The sequence below is a fragment of the Eucyclogobius newberryi genome, unplaced genomic scaffold (genome assembly GCF_026437365.1).
Source record: "Eucyclogobius newberryi isolate DKJ021-1_F unplaced genomic scaffold, fEucNew1.0.hap1 SCAF_2, whole genome shotgun sequence".
NCBI lineage: Eukaryota > Metazoa > Chordata > Actinopteri > Gobiiformes > Gobiidae > Eucyclogobius > Eucyclogobius newberryi.
The window spans coordinates 45,598,110-45,615,690 of NW_027315834.1; the positions used below are offsets into that span (position 1 = coordinate 45,598,110).

General features: G+C 46.0%; 1 protein-coding gene across 1 annotated transcript in view; it reads right to left on the reverse strand.

Annotated features, from left to right (window-relative positions):
- The window catches only part of LOC140367179 (mucin-19), a 49,579-nt gene extending 32,237 nt beyond the window's left edge, over positions 1–17,342 (reverse strand). Inside the window, exons 1-16 of the mRNA XM_072453533.1 lie at positions 17,297–17,342; positions 17,171–17,212; positions 15,701–15,929; positions 12,722–12,851; positions 12,170–12,239; positions 12,015–12,100; positions 8,071–8,266; positions 6,844–6,963; positions 5,681–5,801; positions 4,903–5,038; positions 4,763–4,843; positions 4,073–4,142; positions 3,767–3,898; positions 1,803–1,955; positions 1,304–1,398; positions 488–620 (exon numbers count right to left, since the gene is read on the reverse strand). Coding sequence (XP_072309634.1) covers positions 488–620; positions 1,304–1,398; positions 1,803–1,955; positions 3,767–3,898; positions 4,073–4,142; positions 4,763–4,843; positions 4,903–5,038; positions 5,681–5,801; positions 6,844–6,963; positions 8,071–8,266; positions 12,015–12,100; positions 12,170–12,239; positions 12,722–12,851; positions 15,701–15,929; positions 17,171–17,212; positions 17,297–17,342 — 1,840 coding nt within the window. The remainder of the gene's footprint in view (positions 1–487; positions 621–1,303; positions 1,399–1,802; positions 1,956–3,766; positions 3,899–4,072; positions 4,143–4,762; positions 4,844–4,902; positions 5,039–5,680; positions 5,802–6,843; positions 6,964–8,070; positions 8,267–12,014; positions 12,101–12,169; positions 12,240–12,721; positions 12,852–15,700; positions 15,930–17,170; positions 17,213–17,296) is intronic.
- Positions 17,343–17,581: the final 239 nt, after the last annotated feature.

A 17,581-nucleotide genomic window follows, 5' to 3' on the forward strand; every position in this document is an offset into this window, starting at 1 on the left:
TAGACAAACTTTATGAGAGTGACAAAAACTAGATCCAATTCATAAATAAGTACAATGTTGTATGGAACCAATATGCAGATATTTACATGGGAATTATAATCAAATAAATCACGCTTATGACTGTTTAGCCATGAAAAGCGTTGGAATGGATGTTGGATAGTTTTTTTAAGAGCGTAGACTTTGTGATACTTCTATAGCTCCTCAAACAGAGAACTGCTGAGTAACTGCCTTATATCTGCCTGAGGGGCGGAGCTAACTGCACTCAAACACAAACTAGTTTACAGTAAGGAGCATAAGCTGTTGGGACTATTGAACTACCCGAGATATGAACTGTCATCTTGAGCCATATTGAGCCCCTAATGACTGCTATTGTTTCCTTTGTTTTGGTTTGGGCCTCATGATGGCGTTATAAATGGGCGACAGGTTGTACATTCACATTTGTGTTCAGAGATGGACCGTCTTGCGCGTAAAAAGAGGTCACACTCACTGCAGTTCGTGGCCTTCCTCCAGTCTCCCACCTGCACTCCCAAACCCACACAGGCTTTGGCGTAATTGGACAGAGCCAGGCACAGACACTGGTGCAGGTGAGAGCTGCAGCTGCACGTGCTCTGGACACACGCCTGAGAGCAGGAGACAAAACATGACCCACTTTATTCATCCATGAAATCACACTTATGATTTATATTTTTATCGGCCTTTTAAACGGGCGCTTGAGTTCTGATTTGGCGTCTCGTGTTTTGCAAGTTGAAAAGACGAAAACACAGATTACGTCATATCAGTTTCCCAGATCAGGAATTTAGTTAGAGCTCCATCTACTAGCTGCAGAGAGAACTACATGCTAGCTTGTGCTAACAGGCTGACGTAGACGGCCGAAATGCTCAGAACGAGTCTGCGGGTGATTTGTGGAATTAAAAACAGCGCAGAAGATCTCAGAGCTCGACCTATGAAATCACACATCTGGACATCTGGAGTGTTTTTTGAGGCTCAGAAGGACAGGATTCATCGAACAGTCGTGAATGAAGCGAAAATAAACTCCTGGTATGTTTTTGACGAAGGAACAATGTTATAGTATAAACATACATAGAAAAAGCTTGAAAAAGTCAATTTTGCATATTTGTTTTCCATTAATTCACCATTCAGCGATCACACGCATCACAATCGGGACTAAACTCTGGAACAAATGGTGGACTCGACCAGGGCTGAACCAGGACGTAGACCAGGACCAGCATTCATCACCAACCCACCAACAAAAAACAGTTGTATAAAGCGAGATTTCATGAGTTCATAGGAATCCTCTTCTCACCGAGAGATAATGGTCAGTTGCGACGTGGCTGTGACATGCAGCAAATACTCCGGTCGGATCAGTCAACACAGAGCATCTCTCCTCGGCATATGATTCTGTTTATGAACCAAAAACATGAGTTACATTTTAAGGTTGTAAGATTATTCCATACGGTTATTCGGACAGTCACATTTAAGTAACAGACACAATGATAGTCTGATTATGTGTAAACGCTGCTACTCAGACTGCCGTTTCCTAAGGTGAATTGAGTATTTTGGACATCAGTGTCATTGAAACAAGACAAAATACTACTAAAGTATGAATTTGTATTTGGCTCACACCCAAGTTGGAGAGTACTTTGAGTGAGAGACAAAAACACGTTAGCTTAGACCACTAAAAACGATCCGAAATGCAAAGGATCCTTGTATTAGTTTAGCGCTTTATATCTCAGCGTTCATGCTTAAACGTACATATTAGCGCTAGTCGGAAAAACTGCAGTTAAGATATTTTCCAAACGCACCATAATGACTTCTTATACACGGAGGAGGGGGCTTCACGTGGAGACAGGGTCCGACGCTCCAGGACTGAGCGAACTGTCGAGGAGAGCTTTCCACGATGCCACTGTTCGTCCTGAAGTCGTCCGTGGTGTCTCCGTTGTTGTTCCCACACAGACCTGGAAAAACACACGTCGGACGTGTAAATGATTGTGTATTTCGGAGGGAAAATGTGTGTGAATTCTGTCCACTTCTGTCACTGCCTTATACCGTATTTTCCGGACTATAAGTCGCACCTTTATTTATAGTTTGGGCGACTTATACTCCAGCGCGACTTATATATGTTTTTTTCTTCTCTATTGTGCATTTTTTGGCTGGTGCGACTTATACTCCGGAGCGACTTATAGTCCAGAAAATACGGTAATAATGCAGCGACTCGCCACAACCTTGTCGGATTTGAAAAGCTATTTGGAGAAGCAAACGTATATATATTCACACAGTGTTGTTGAGCAATGGAACCCGGACGACTGAGCATATTTCAGAATACCGTATTATCCGAACTATAAGTTGCACCAGCCAAAAAATGCATAAGAGAGAAGACAAAAATATGAATAAGTTGCACTGGAGTATAAGCTGCATTTGGGGACATTTATTTGATCAAATCAAAGACCAAGAACAGACATTTCATCTTGAAATGCAGTTTAAAATAATAACAGATGAGAGAACCTGGTGAATAGGTGTACGTATGCTAACGCTAACACCTTCAGCTACATGACGTATGCTAACGCTAACACCTTCAGCTACATGACGTATGCTAACGCTAACACCTTCAGCTACATGACGTATGCTAATGCTAACACCTTCAGCTACATGAGGCACAGACAGAACTGTGGTAAGTTGTCTGATAAGATAAGATAAGATATTCCTTTATTGTCCCACATGGGGAAATTTCATTGGTGCAACGCAGGTAGATACAGAGGTAGATACAGAAGAACAGATCACTTATAGGAAGTCTGAAAAACACTTTCAGTAGAAGATCTCCTATAAATAAATAAAAACTCCCATAGACAAATAAATAAATAAATAAATACCATTGCATGTGATCACGACAGTAATTGCACATGAATATGTGTCACGACGGCACATGGATTGCACATGAATTTCACAGTAATTGCACATGAATTGCACATGAATTCCAACAGCAATTGCACATATGACAGAATTGCACATCAGTATTAGGTTAGGTCAGTATTGCGAGTGTTCAGGACTAACAGTTTTTGTTATAAAGTCTGACAGCAGCAGGAAGGAAAGACCTACGGAACCTTTCCTTCACACATCGAGGGTGGATCAGTCTCTCACTGAAGCTGCTCTCCAGAGCGGAGAGAGTGTCCTGCAGGGGGCGACACTCATGGTCCAGCATAGATGTGAATCTAGCCAGGACCCTTCTGTCCCCCACCTCCTGCACCGAGTCCAGAGCGCAGCCCAGGACGGAGCTGGACTTCTTGATGACTCTGTCCAGCTTCTTCCTCTCCCTCTCTGTGATGCTGCTGCTCCAGCAGACCACACCGTACAGGAGGGCTGATGCCACCACAGAGTCGTAGAAGGTCTTCAGGAGTGGCCCTGTCACTCCAAAAGACTCTAAAAGACTGGTATGTTAATGTAACATATGAACAGTTATTCAGATAACTATAGCATAAAGAACATGCTAACAAGTTTACCAAAGCATCAGTTTTACCCCAAATCACTAAATCCATTGAATTCTTCTTCCTCTGTGTCACTTCTAAACAACTCCACAAACTCCAGAGGAAGAGGAAGTGCAGATTCTTCTTCTGCGTCGCTTAGAGCCTAGAGCGCCCTCTTGTGGTCGCCAGTGTGAAAATAATGAATAATATCACATATAAATCGCACCCCGGACAAAACTATGAAAAAAGGTGCCACTTCTAGTCTGGAAAATACGGTACATGTTTTGATCCTTTTAGAGCGGACTCACCGGAGAGCGTGGAGTTTGAGGGAGGGACGATGTAGAGCTGGATTTCTGGAGACATCTGGATTTGCAGTTGGAGTCCGAACGTTGTGTAGATGTCGACGAACATTGAAGATTGCCAGAAAACCAAGGCGTGCTCTGAAATGAAGATGACGTTAAATACAGGTATTCGTAGGGGCGCGGTTACAGGTGTTGAATCCACAAAACAGAAGAAATGTGATGAACTAAGGCGAAATTTGATCATGAAATACGCTGGGTTATCATCACAATAGTCCCACAGATGGACAGATAAATACAGGACATGTCCCTCACCGGACTCGTGGAAGTCAGAGATCGCCTTGTCCCCAAACGTGACCGTGTTGTCTGCGAATGAGTATTTGTCCTGTAAACAACACTCAGTTCATTTAAACGTGGAGGTGCATCATCTAATCCATAATTCATGCTGTATAGGCCCTTTAAAAGCGTAAAAAGTACATTCTAAATTCTGGAACGGAGGCAAAATTAAAGTAGAACATAATGTGATTTAAACCTCAAAATAATCACCAAATATGACAAATCAAAGAGGTTTCGGCATGAAAACCTTTTAAATACATGTGAATGACATCAGAGCCTGATTTAAAGACATTTACAGTTGAAATTTACAATCCCATTTATGGAAAAGGAGATTGTGACAAATATTTTAGATGAAGCCAAAAGCCATTTTTTTACTGGACAAATACAGTACTTCCAGAATTTCTGACTCCATAATACGTTTTCCTTTTTATCTGCAGATATATTACAAACTTTACTATAATAATACATTTTTCAGGTTAAAGAGTAGTGTTTTTTTATATCCTTTGTAATGGGAAACCAAACTATAAAACTATAAATATACCGTATATTCCCTGGAAATTCCACTTCCGCTTTTTTAATTGTTATATAGACTTAAAATGTAGCATATTTCCTCCATCCTGTAATTTAGCACATTTGAAAGGGTCTCGACACAGAGATGACCTGCCGTACCTTCAGAATCTCGAGATGCACAGACTTAATGGCAGACTTCCCATCTCCGTTCTCCATCAGTATTTTCCAGTATGAAACATCCTGAACGGGACAATAGTTAGGTTTATGCGCACAGAGTATAACATTTGACAAACGTTTACCTGCGCCGCCACAAATGTACAGCCGTTGCCGACCGCGTAGCGCTTCCCGTCAAACGTCGTGACGAACTGTCCTTGTATGTCACAGCGAGGCGGCAGCGGACGCGGCGTGCATTTCCACGCTCCATCCGCGCACAAACTGTACGAAATAATAGCCTTTTTTTAACTTCAAATCAACTCTGAAATCTTTGGTATATACCGTATTTTCCAGAGTATAAGTCGCACCAGCCAAAAAATGCATAACAGAGAAGAAAAAAACATATATAAGTCGCACTGGAGTATAAGTCGCATTTTTGGGGGAAATTTATTTGACAAAATCCAAGACCAAGAACAGACATTTCATCTTGAAATGCATTTTAAAATAATAACAGATGAGAGAACATGGTGAATAGGTGTACGTATGCTAACGCTAACACCTTCAGCTACATGAGGCACAGACAGAACTGTGGTAAGTGTCTGGTATGTTAACGTAACATATGAACAGTTATTCAGATAACTATAGCATAAAGAACATGCTAACAAGTTTACCAAAGCATCAGTTTTACCCCAAATCACTAAATCCATTGAATTCTTCTTCCTCTGTGTCACTTCTAAACAACTCCACAAACTCCAGAGGAAGAGGAAGTGCAGATTCTTCTTCTGCGTCACTTAGAGCCTAGAGCGCCCTCTTGTGGTTGCCAGTGTGAAAATAACAAATAATATCACGTCAAGTCGCTCCGGCCAAAACTATGGAAATTGACTTATAGTCCGGAAAATACGGTATGTACTGTATATTTGTTACCATGTTTCTCTTCTGCTGCCGCGCATGTGTCCGGGCTCGTAAAGGCTGTCCCCAAACGCGCAGCGACAGCTGGACACGCCCACACAGCGGGTTCCCTCCTGGACGTCGTCGAGCACCAGACCTAGAGTTCGATGCGGGTTGAGTTTTGCAGAGTTTACCGCCGGCCACTAGAGGCCACTAGAGGCCACTAGAGGCCACAAGAGGCCACTGCAGGCTCAGGGAGTAGGCGGCCATTTTGTTTTGGGATTCAGACCTCATGTCGCAACGGTTGTGTTTTGCTGCTCTACTTAATGCCTCTAAGTCTGTTCATTATTGTTATTATCTATGTTTGAGATAGTTATGTGATGTAGAATCTACGCTCATTTTACTGTCAATGCAAAAAATATGCGATAAAAACACGGTAAATTCATTCAGAGCTGTCAGATTTAAGCTGTGGAAGCTCTAAACTCACAAACTGACTTTTTATAACGATAATAAAACGATAATAAAACGCGGGTGTGCTGCGTGAGGACATGTTTGTCCATTTTTAAAAAGATGATCAAAAACAAGCGCTCAGTTGGAGAAAATTGTGCTTTTTTACCAGTGAAAACGGCAGTATTTGGGTCAAAAAGAGTAGCAAAATGTATGTTAATTATTCCCAAACACAAAAATCTATTTACGATTTCAGAAAATTAAAAAGCCTTTTGACTAAACATATGCACCAACAATATTTAACATTTGCTCCTCATTTCCCTCCAGATAAACAGACTTTTAAGATAGTTTTTGTGCAATTCTCTATTTCTGCTTGGATTTGATTTAATTCTAGTTCTTCTATTTGTTTTTAAAATATATCCAGACGTCTTGGATAACAAAACTTTATTTTTTTATATACATTTACTGTCTAATATTCAATTTTTTTATATATATAAAATTATTGTCTAATATTATTTAATTTGATCAGAAATTGTTGTGTTTATCTTCTTTCAGAAATTTCAGACATCTTAAGTTGAGGCTTTTCCTGAACATAGAAAATTAAACTGTTTCTCTTAATTTCTTCATTATATTATGGACTTGTATGTATATTGTAACTTTTTTATATTATGTATTTTATTCCTGGACAACATTACATCACATATTTAGATTTTTCACACATTTGCATTTGTAATGTGCTGGCGCGTCCTCACCACTGGGGCAGACGCAGGCGCTGGTGAGCTCAGAGCTGTCGGCGTTTGGATTCGAACAGCTGGGCAAAAAGGCGTGGCCCTCCTCCACGTAGGACAGATCCCCGGGACATTCGGGCGCATCTAAGAAAAAAAATCGACGCACATTTGTTCAAACGTATTCTGAAAAATCTACTTTAACCTTGTCACAACTGTGTTTCCTCATCGCTAGTTTCATTTTTAATTGATTCCATCGTGTTTGAGTTAATCCGGTCTTGTTTTCACCTATCCCCTATCCCCGCCCACATCCCTGTATTTGACGTTTTTTGGGGCGTTTTGTGTGACTTTGATTTTCATTTTATTTTTTTTATTTTTCTTTATTATTTGCTGGATGTCTACTGTTTTTTACTCGTCGTTTCGCTCTCTCTAGTCTTGTTTTTCATTGTGTTTGTTTATGTGTTGTTAAATATATAAATACAAATTAAAAAAATAAAAATAAAATAAGGACAAAAAAGAAAAATAAGACTCCAAGTGACACGTGGAGTTATAAAATGTCACGCAGCCACTTTTCAAAATAAAACACGTCCATGACAATCCGTGAAATGTTCCTATGAAGAGGGGGCGGGGCTTATCTGACAAATTTGACAGAGTTGGGACAAAATGGGACGTTTTTTGGGGGTTTTGTGCCTTAATTTTCTCTTATTTTCTTTTTTTTCTTTATTATTTGCTGGATGTCTACTGTCGTTTCTCTCTCTCTGGTCTTGTTCTAGTTTTTCATTGTGTTTGTTTGTATGTTGATAAAGAAAAAAAAGAAAAGAAACCATGGGAAAAAAAAAAAACTTTAATTAAAAAAATGAAGAAAAAAATCTAAAAACAAAACAAAAACAAAACTTAAATTAAAAATAATTGTATTAATTATAAAAATAAATAAGAAAACAACTTAGATAAAAAAATAAAATAAAGATAAAACTCCACATGTGGAGTTATAAAACAGGCAACCACTTTTCAAAAATAAAACGCGTAAATGACAATCTGTGAAATGTCCCTATGAAGAGGGGGCGGGGCTTACAGTTCTGCAGTTTTGAACAGGAAATCAAACATGTTTCTGTTATCAAGCAGTTTTTTGATCAATACCGTGTCTTAACAAGGAGCTGAACGTAAAATAATGATCTACTTATGTTAAGGCTCAACACTACGTCCTTGCACAATACGTCTCCTTTCATTTAGAACTGTTTCTTGAGTAAAACTGACCGCAGTGGGTTATGTCCCTCCAGGCACTCCAGACGTAGCTGTGGTTGCCACATTGTCGCACCACCTCTTTGAAGAAGGAGCACCCGACGTCCCGACTCTGCTCAAAGGTGTGGATGTTCTCTTCACACAGCCTGATGTAATCTAAGGTCGAGTCCGTCAGACAGTCCAGAGTGTAGGAAAAAAAGTGTCTGCATCCCTGTTAGAAAATGTATATTTACATTTTTATCAGTTCATTAACGGGTCTGTAAAGTGTGACATCATCAGAGTAAAAAAACAGTAAAAACAAGGACTTTGTCTGAACCTCTGGGTGAATTAAAGACATTCATTGTTTCACACTGATATTATCAGTGGATGCACTTATTTTCCATTAGGTTTTTTTGAAACAAAAAACGGACCATGTCTGTAAATCATCTCTCTCATTACACATTACACATTATACAAAGCCCTGGAGCCGTTATACAAGTGAGGCATGAAATCCAGCGGAGCGGTTCTGCTTTGAGACCAGGCGTGTCTTTACCAGTTACCAAGTTACCAGTGGTGCAAAGTAACAAAGCACAAAAGTACAAGTAAAAGTATTATAATCACTAGAAGCTGAGGGTTTATGTATTTTTGTTTCACATTTGCTTGTGTACAAGTCTCTCAATGGCCTAGCACCAAAGTACATCTCGGACATGTTAGTCCCATATGAACCATCTCTGACTCTGAGGACCTCAGGGACCGACCTCCTGCTGGTGCCAGAGTCAGGACTAAACATGGGCCGGCCTCCTGCTGGTGCCAGAGTCAGGACTAAACATGGACCGGCCTCCTGCTGGTGCCAGAGTCAGGACTAAACATGGGCCGGCCTCCTGCTGGTGCCAGAGTCAGGACTAAACATGGACCGGCCTCCTGCTGGTGCCAGAGTCAGGACTAAACATGGACCGGCCTCCTGCTGGTGCCCAGAGTCAGGACTAAACATGGACCGGCCTCCTGCTGGTGCCAGAGTCATGACTAAACATGGACCGGCCTCCTGCTGGTGCCAGAGTCAGGACTAAACATGGACCGGCCTCCTGCTGGTGCCAGAGTCAGGACTAAACATGGACCGGCCACCTGCTGGTGCCAGAGTCAAGACTAAACATGGACCGGCCTCCTGCTGGTGCCCAGAGTCAGGACTAAACATGGACCGGCCTCCTGCTGGTGCCAGAGTCAGGACTAAACATGGACCGGCCTCCTGCTGGTGCCAGAGTCAGGACTAAACATGGACCGACCTCCTGCTGGTGCCAGAGTCAGGACTAAACATGGACCGGCCTCCTGCTGGTGCCAGAGTCAAGACTAAACATGGACCGGCCTCCTGCTGGTGCCAGAGTCAGGACTAAACATGGACCGGCCTCCTGCTGGTGCCAGAGTCAGGACTAAACATGGACCGACCTCCTGCTGGTGCCAGAGTCAGGACTAAACACGGACCGGCCTCCTGCTGGTGCCAGAGTCAGGACTAAACATGGACCGGCCTCCTGCTGGTGCCAGAGTCAGGACTAAACATGGACCGGCCTCCTGCTGGTGCCCAGAGTCAGGACTAAACATGGACCGGCCTCCTGCTGGTGCCAGAGTCAGGACTAAACATGGACCGGCCTCCTGCTGGTGCCAGAGTCAGGACTAAACATGGACCGGCCTCCTGCTGGTGCCAGAGTCAGGACTAAACATGGACCGACCTCCTGCTGGTGCCAGAGTCAGGACTAAACATGGACCGGCCTCCTGCTGGTGCCAGAGTCAGGACAAAACATGGGCCGGCCTCCTGCTGGTGCCAGAGTCAGGACTAAACATGGACCGGCCTCCTGCTGGTGCCAGAGTCAGGACTAAACATGGACCGGCCTCCTGCTGGTGCCAGAGTCAGGACTAAACATGGACCGGCCTCCTGCTGGTGCCAGAGTCAAGACTAAACATGGACCGGCCTCCTGCTGGTGCCCAGAGTCAGGACTAAACATGGACCGGCCTCCTGCTGGTGCCAGAGTCAGGACTAAACATGGACCGGCCTCCTGCTGGTGCCAGAGTCAGGACTAAACATGGACTGGCCTCCTGCTGGTGCCAGAGTCAGGACTAAACATGGACCGGCCTCCTGCTGGTGCAAGAGTCAGGACTAAACATGGACCGGCCTCCTGCTGGTGCAAGAGTCAAGACTAAACATGGACCGGCCTCCTGCTGGTGCCCAGAGTCAGGACTAAACATGGACCGGCCTCCTGCTGGTGCCAGAGTCAGGACAAAATATGGGCCGGCCTCCTGCTGGTGCCAGAATCAGGACTAAACATGGACCGGCCTCCTGCTGGTGCCAGAGTCAGGACTAAACATGGACCGGCCTCCTGCTGGTGCCAGAGTCAGGACTAAACATGGACTGGCCTCCTGCTGGTGCCAGAGTCAGGACTAAACATGGACCGGCCTCCTGCTGGTGCCAGAGTCAGGACTAAACATGGACCGGCCTCCTGCTGGTGCCAGAGTCAGGACTAAACATGGACCGGCCTCCTGCTGGTGCCAGAGTCAGGACTAAACATGGACCGACCTCCTGCTGGTGCCAGAGTCAGGACTAAACATGGACCGGCCTCCTGCTGGTGCCAGAGTCAAGACTAAACATGGACCGGCCTCCTGCTGGTGCCAGAGTCAGGACTAAACATGGACCGGCCTCCTGCTGGTGCCAGAGTCAGGACTAAACATGGACCGACCTCCTGCTGGTGCCAGAGTCAGGACTAAACACGGACCGGCCTCCTGCTGGTGCCAGAGTCAGGACTAAACATGGACCGGCCTCCTGCTGGTGCCAGAGTCAGGACTAAACATGGACCGGCCTCCTGCTGGTGCCCAGAGTCAGGACTAAACATGGACCGGCCTCCTGCTGGTGCCAGAGTCAGGACTAAACATGGACCGGCCTCCTGCTGGTGCCAGAGTCAGGACTAAACATGGACCGGCCTCCTGCTGGTGCCAGAGTCAGGACTAAACATGGACCGACCTCCTGCTGGTGCCAGAGTCAGGACTAAACATGGACCGGCCTCCTGCTGGTGCCAGAGTCAGGACAAAACATGGGCCGGCCTCCTGCTGGTGCCAGAGTCAGGACTAAACATGGACCGGCCTCCTGCTGGTGCCAGAGTCAGGACTAAACATGGACCGGCCTCCTGCTGGTGCCAGAGTCAGGACTAAACATGGACCGGCCTCCTGCTGGTGCCAGAGTCAAGACTAAACATGGACCGGCCTCCTGCTGGTGCCCAGAGTCAGGACTAAACATGGACCGGCCTCCTGCTGGTGCCAGAGTCAGGACTAAACATGGACCGGCCTCCTGCTGGTGCCAGAGTCAGGACTAAACATGGACTGGCCTCCTGCTGGTGCCAGAGTCAGGACTAAACATGGACCGGCCTCCTGCTGGTGCAAGAGTCAGGACTAAACATGGACCGGCCTCCTGCTGGTGCAAGAGTCAAGACTAAACATGGACCGGCCTCCTGCTGGTGCCCAGAGTCAGGACTAAACATGGACCGGCCTCCTGCTGGTGCCAGAGTCAGGACAAAATATGGGCCGGCCTCCTGCTGGTGCCAGAGTCAGGACTAAACATGGACCGGCCTCCTGCTGGTGCCAGAGTCAGGACTAAACATGGACCGGCCTCCTGCTGGTGCCAGAGTCAGGACTAAACATGGACTGGCCTCCTGCTGGTGCCAGAGTCAGGACTAAACATGGACCGGCCTCCTGCTGGTGCCAGAGTCAGGACTAAACATGGACCGGCCTCCTGCTGGTGCCAGAGTCAGGACTAAACATGGACTGTTACCAAAATGTTTGAGTTCTAGTCCAGTTTTTTGATCAAACAAAAAAGAAAATAGTAAGAAATCTATCCAGTTGCTTTAGTTGATGAACCATCTGTCAATCTTTGATCCGGACTACGACATGACCACTACATTTGACCGGATAATAAATAAAATAAAAACAAAACGATAACCTACAGGGTTAATAGTAAAGATTGGATCCCATATGTTACAGTTATCTTCAGGCAGGACACTTCCTGATATCAGCTCCTCTCTGTTTTCCACTGCGGGGATCAAAAACACAGGATGTAATTTCAATGTTGCAGTAATAAATAAAGTCCTAAATGTCTCACATGTGACGCGTTGGAGGTGATTCCCACACAGTCCCTCCATCGCCGTGCTCAGCTGGAGCTCCATCTCGATCTGAACCAGACAAACACAATACAATGTGGGAGTAATCTCTCATTTGTCCAGGAGTGTTCCATTGTAGAAAAAGGTTCAGTTGTTTCATCTGGACTCGTTTCGACGTTTCGACTCTCATCCAAGAATCATTGTTAATCAGGTCCTCAAGGAAGAGAAAGAGAATGAGCCAGGGACACAAAAGGGAGACTAATGGCCCATTAAAGGACTGATGGTAGACAAGTGGCTAGATTGATAGAAAAAAAAGAGGGTAAGTTTCTGTTGTAACAAACAACTTTTTCTTCTACTTCAGGAGGACCCAGTGGGCGGGGCTCACCACAGAATCGAATAAATACCTGAGTTCCCGGTCTAAATTTGCGGATTGACAATGACTCTTGGATGAGAGTGGAAACTTCTTGTTTTTTTCCAAAACTGAGTCCAGATAAACACAATTACAATGTATAAAGCGACGTGAGCCTCAATCATGGTCTGGATGTTTGTCTCACCCATAAAGTGTCGATTCCTCCTGGTGCAGTGTGCCAGACGACAGACAGGGGGAGCACGGAGCTCCTCAGTTTGGTGTAGACGCCGTAGGGGAAGATGTGCTGGTATGTGTGGTCATAGGGCAACTGGACACTGGCAAACAAACAGAAAAGCAACGTGTAAAAGGCAATTCAAAGAGACATGCTGTTTATTCTTAGGCAGAGTGGACAGGGCAGAGTGGACTGAGCAGAGTGGACAGGGCAGAGTGGACTGAGCAGAGTGGACAGGGCAGAGTGGACTGAGCAGAGTGGACAGGGCAGAGTGGACAGGGCAGAGTGGACAGGGCAGAGTGGACAGGGCAGAGTGGACTGAGCAGAGTGGACTGGGCAGAGTGGACTGAGCAGAGTGGACTGAGCAGAGTGGACTGAGCAGAGTGGACTGGGCAGAGTGGACTGAGCAGAGTGGACTGAGCAGAGTGGACTGAGCAGAGTGGACTGGGCAGAGTGGACTGAGCAGAGTGGACAGGGCAGAGTGGACTGAGCAGAGTGGACAGGGCAGAGTGGACGGGGCAGAGTGGACAGGGCAGAGTGGACTGAGCAGAGTGGACTGGGCAGAGTGGACTGAGCAGAGTGGACTGAGCAGAGTGGACTGAGCAGAGTGGACTGGGCAGAGTGGACTGAGCAGAGTGGACTGAGCAGAGTGGACTGAGCAGAGTGGACTGGGCAGAGTGGACTGAGCAGAGTGGACAGGGCAGAGTGGACTGAGCAGAGTGGACAGGGCAGAGTGGACGGGGCAGATTGGACTGGGCAGAGTGGACAGGGCAGATTGGACAGGGCAGAGTGGACAGGGCAGAGTGGACTGGGCAGAGTGGACAGGGCAGAGTGGACTGGGCAGAGTGGACTGAGCAGAGTGGACTGAGCAGAGTGGACTGAGCAGAGTGGACTGGGCAGAGTGGACTGAGCAGAGTGGACTGAGCAGAGTGGACTGAGCAGAGTGGACTGAGCAGAGTGGACTGGGCAGAGTGGACTGAGCAGAGTGGACTGAGCAGAGTGGACTGAGCAGAGTGGACTGGGCAGAGTGGACTGAGCAGAGTGGCCTGAGCAGAGTGGACTGAGCAGAGTGGACTGAGCAGAGTGGACTGGGCAGAGTGGACTGAGCAGAGTGGACTGAGCAGAGTGGACTGAGCAGAGTGGACTGGGCAGAGTGGACTGAGCAGAGTGGACAGGGCAGAGTGGACTGAGCAGAGTGGACGGGGCAGAGTGGACGGGGCAGATTGGACTGGGCAGAGTGGACAGGGCAGATTGGACAGGGCAGAGTGGACAGGGCAGAGTGGACTGGGCAGAGTGGACAGGGCAGAGTGGACTGAGCAGAGTGGACAGGGCAGAGTGGACAGGGCAGAGTGGACAGGGCAGAGTGGACAGGGCAGAGTGGACTGAGCAGAGTGGACTGGGCAGAGTGGACTGAGCAGAGTGGACTGAGCAGAGTGGACTGAGCAGAGTGGACTGGGCAGAGTGGACTGGGCAGAGTGGACTGAGCAGAGTGGACTGAGCAGAGTGGACTGGGCAGAGTGGACTGAGCAGAGTGGACTGAGCAGAGTGGACTGAGCAGAGTGGACTGAGCAGAGTGGACTGGGCAGAGTGGACTGAGCAGAGTGGACTGAGCAGAGTGGACTGAGCAGAGTGGACTGGGCAGAGTGGACTGAGCAGAGTGGCCTGAGCAGAGTGGACTGAGCAGAGTGGACTGAGCAGAGTGGACTGAGCAGAGTGGACTGAGCAGAGTGGACTGAGCAGAGTGGACTGGGCAGAGTGGACTACTATAATTCAGAGTTCCTGTTCTTTGGAAGATTTTAAAGGGGATGATTTTTAAAGCTCCATTGACAATAGTTGTGTGATATCTCGTTATATAAAACCAACTTAATTCAAAAACATAAAACATATAAACACAGATTTTAAAGCAATAAAAAACGTGACGTCTTTAAATAAATAAACTGAATTAATCCCACTTAAACTGTTCAGAGGGAGAAATGTGTGACACTGAAAAGCTCCTTCACAGACTGCGCTGCGGCCACGCCTCTCGCGTTGCGGCCACGCCCCTCGCGTCGCGGCCACGCCCCTCGCGTCGCGGCCACGCCTCTCGCGTCGCGGTCACGCCTCTCGCGTCGCGGTCACGCCTCTCGCGTCGCGGCCACGCCTCTCGCGTCATGGCCACGCCTCTCGCATCGCAGCCACGCCTCTCTCATCGCGGTCACGCCTCTCGCATCGCGGTCACGCCTCTCGCATCGCGGCCACGCCTCTCGCATCGCGGCCAGAGCGCGGATGAAGTAATTTTCTTTTGATTTGAAAACTATTTTCTGTTGTCTATAATCAATCTATATCGTTCAGGGAGTTTTTGAATCCATTTCTACTGAGAATTCATCACGGTTTTGGTGGACGTCTCTGAAGGTTTGTAGTTGGGTCATACTCTTTCATTTCAGGATGATGGATCGAACACTGCTCCGTGAGATGTTCAAAGCTTGGGAGATCGTTTACTAAGATAACATAAAATAATCCTGTATTGTCCACACATGGGGAAATTTCATTGTTGCAACGCAGGTAGATACAGAGGAAAAGAACAGATCACTTATAGGAAGATTGAAAAACACTCTTAATAGAAGATCTCCTATAAACAAAACTCCCATAGACAAAACCTTCCATTTCCCAACAAGGGATGGAGGGGGAAAATAATAAAGATACAAATAAATAACCCTGCCTTAAACTTTATCCCTCTGATGTGTTCCTTGGAGCTCATGATGCTGTTTGCTCCTCAACACGGTCTTCACAGGACTCTATTAAATCATGAGGTCAAGGTTCAATCTCTCAGCTGCGCTCAGGGAAAAGGGGAGGAATACTTTTCCGCGCTGCATTTTAAAAAATCCCTCCTCCCACATTGATATCAGCTTTTTTCACCCGATGCGACAGAACGTGGAGCTCACATTCAATACCGCAGACTCGCGCGAGCCTCACCTCTCTGTCGCCTCCACCTGGACTTTCCCGTCGTGCAGAACGGTCCGGATCTTGTTGATGGTGATTTCGACGCGTGCCAGGAGCCCGTTGGGCCCCCGCCGCGTGGTGACGGCGCACTCCACTCTGTTGTGGGTGAACCGGGTGAGGGTGACGCTGCAGTCGGAGCGGACGTGGAAGAGCGTCCCGTTGAAGGGCCGCACCGCGCCGCTGCCGAAGGTCCTGCAGGAGTCTGAGCACAAACCCACCTGTCAAACTCCAGAATCACACACCTCGTTTTTATACGTTAGAATGTCATTTTCCACATGGTATTTGCTTCCGATGGGTTTTATTCAAGATGAAGAGCTTTCAGGAAAGCTTCACATTAGATTGTTTTGTAAAAAGAACATGATTCTGTGGTTTCTATGAGTTTCTTCTCCTGAAATGAGCCCCAAAACCCTTTCTGAACCCTCAGGAGGACGAACACGTGTCTGCACTGGTCAGAAAGGAACACCACAATTCAAACCGGATGTTCTTTGTTAAATATAGAAGTAAAACTGCTGCTGGAGGACTGGACTGACAGAGAGCAGACTGAGCGTGTGCGGGGTTTAGACAGAGAGCAGACTGAGCGTGTGCGGGGTTTAGACAGAGAGCAGACTGAGCGTGTGCGGGGTTTAAGTCCTTTATCAAAGCTAAAGCATGAATTAAATGTAGGGACTTTAAGTAAAAAGGTCCAGGTGGAACGACTATAAAAGGATTTGGAAATAAGTAGGTTATAGTTGTCTTTTTGTGTGTGTTTTTTTAATGTCCAGGAGCATGAAAAACTAATAAATGAAGAAAATGTCAAATAATCCACATTTTTCTAATATTTTCAGTATACAAATGGCTTTGTAATGTACAAAAGACTCAGTAAACACAAAAGGCTATTTTAGCAAACAATATATAATGTGATGTCATGATACAGAGAAATTCAATATAAAATAGTGGGGCTTGGATTGATTGATTGATTGATTTACAATGGGACAATTGATTAATAAGTTGATTAGTTTTAGATGACTCAAATAAATCTTGGATCATAAAATGCAATGTTAACTAAATGTGACCCAGTTTATAATGTTTGAGGAGCAGAATATGTTTTTTCCATCAAATACTAAAGGTGCGTTCACACTTGGACTAAATCTTAACTAGAAAAGAACTAAAACGGGCTCAATTTAGGACCAAATAGAGGGATAAATAAGGTTGAATGCATCTTAAACACTTATTTCCTGCGTCATTTTGATTTCATTCCCGCTCTGAGTCACGTGGTATGTTTTGGACCACTCGTATACTCCAGATTACAGTTACTCAAGTACTTATAGTTAACAATCTGTTCAATAATCAATGTGCTGTGATGAACACGATTAAATGCTTCAGCCGTTTGAAATAGTAGATGTAAAATTAGGATTCAATAATCATGAAGAGAACAACATAATTAGTTAGGACGTTCAAACTTACACGTGTGGCTCTCTGTAGGAGTCAGTCCATCCGTCTTCACGACTGTTAAGAGAGAAAAAGAAAATGTTACAGATGCACCTCGATTTTAGAACGAAACATCAAACACGTGGCTGTTTTTTTAAATACCTAAAATGATAAAAAGGCTCACGCCCAGCCCCCATCTGCAGCTCATGTTGATCTGTGGTCAGAGCAGAGAGATGGAGGAGTGAACACCACCACCTTTCTTATATAGCCTCCACCGATGCCCCGAACCGGTCGCTCAGGGAATCCAGCAGGAACTGAGAGAAGGGAAAGTACAGCAAAGATTAAACATTCACTTCTGAAATTAATTAAAAAACAGTGTTGGCTCATTTTGTATCTTTTGCTCTGAACCACGGAGGACTGGCAGTGAACCTGGTCAAAGAGGTCGGG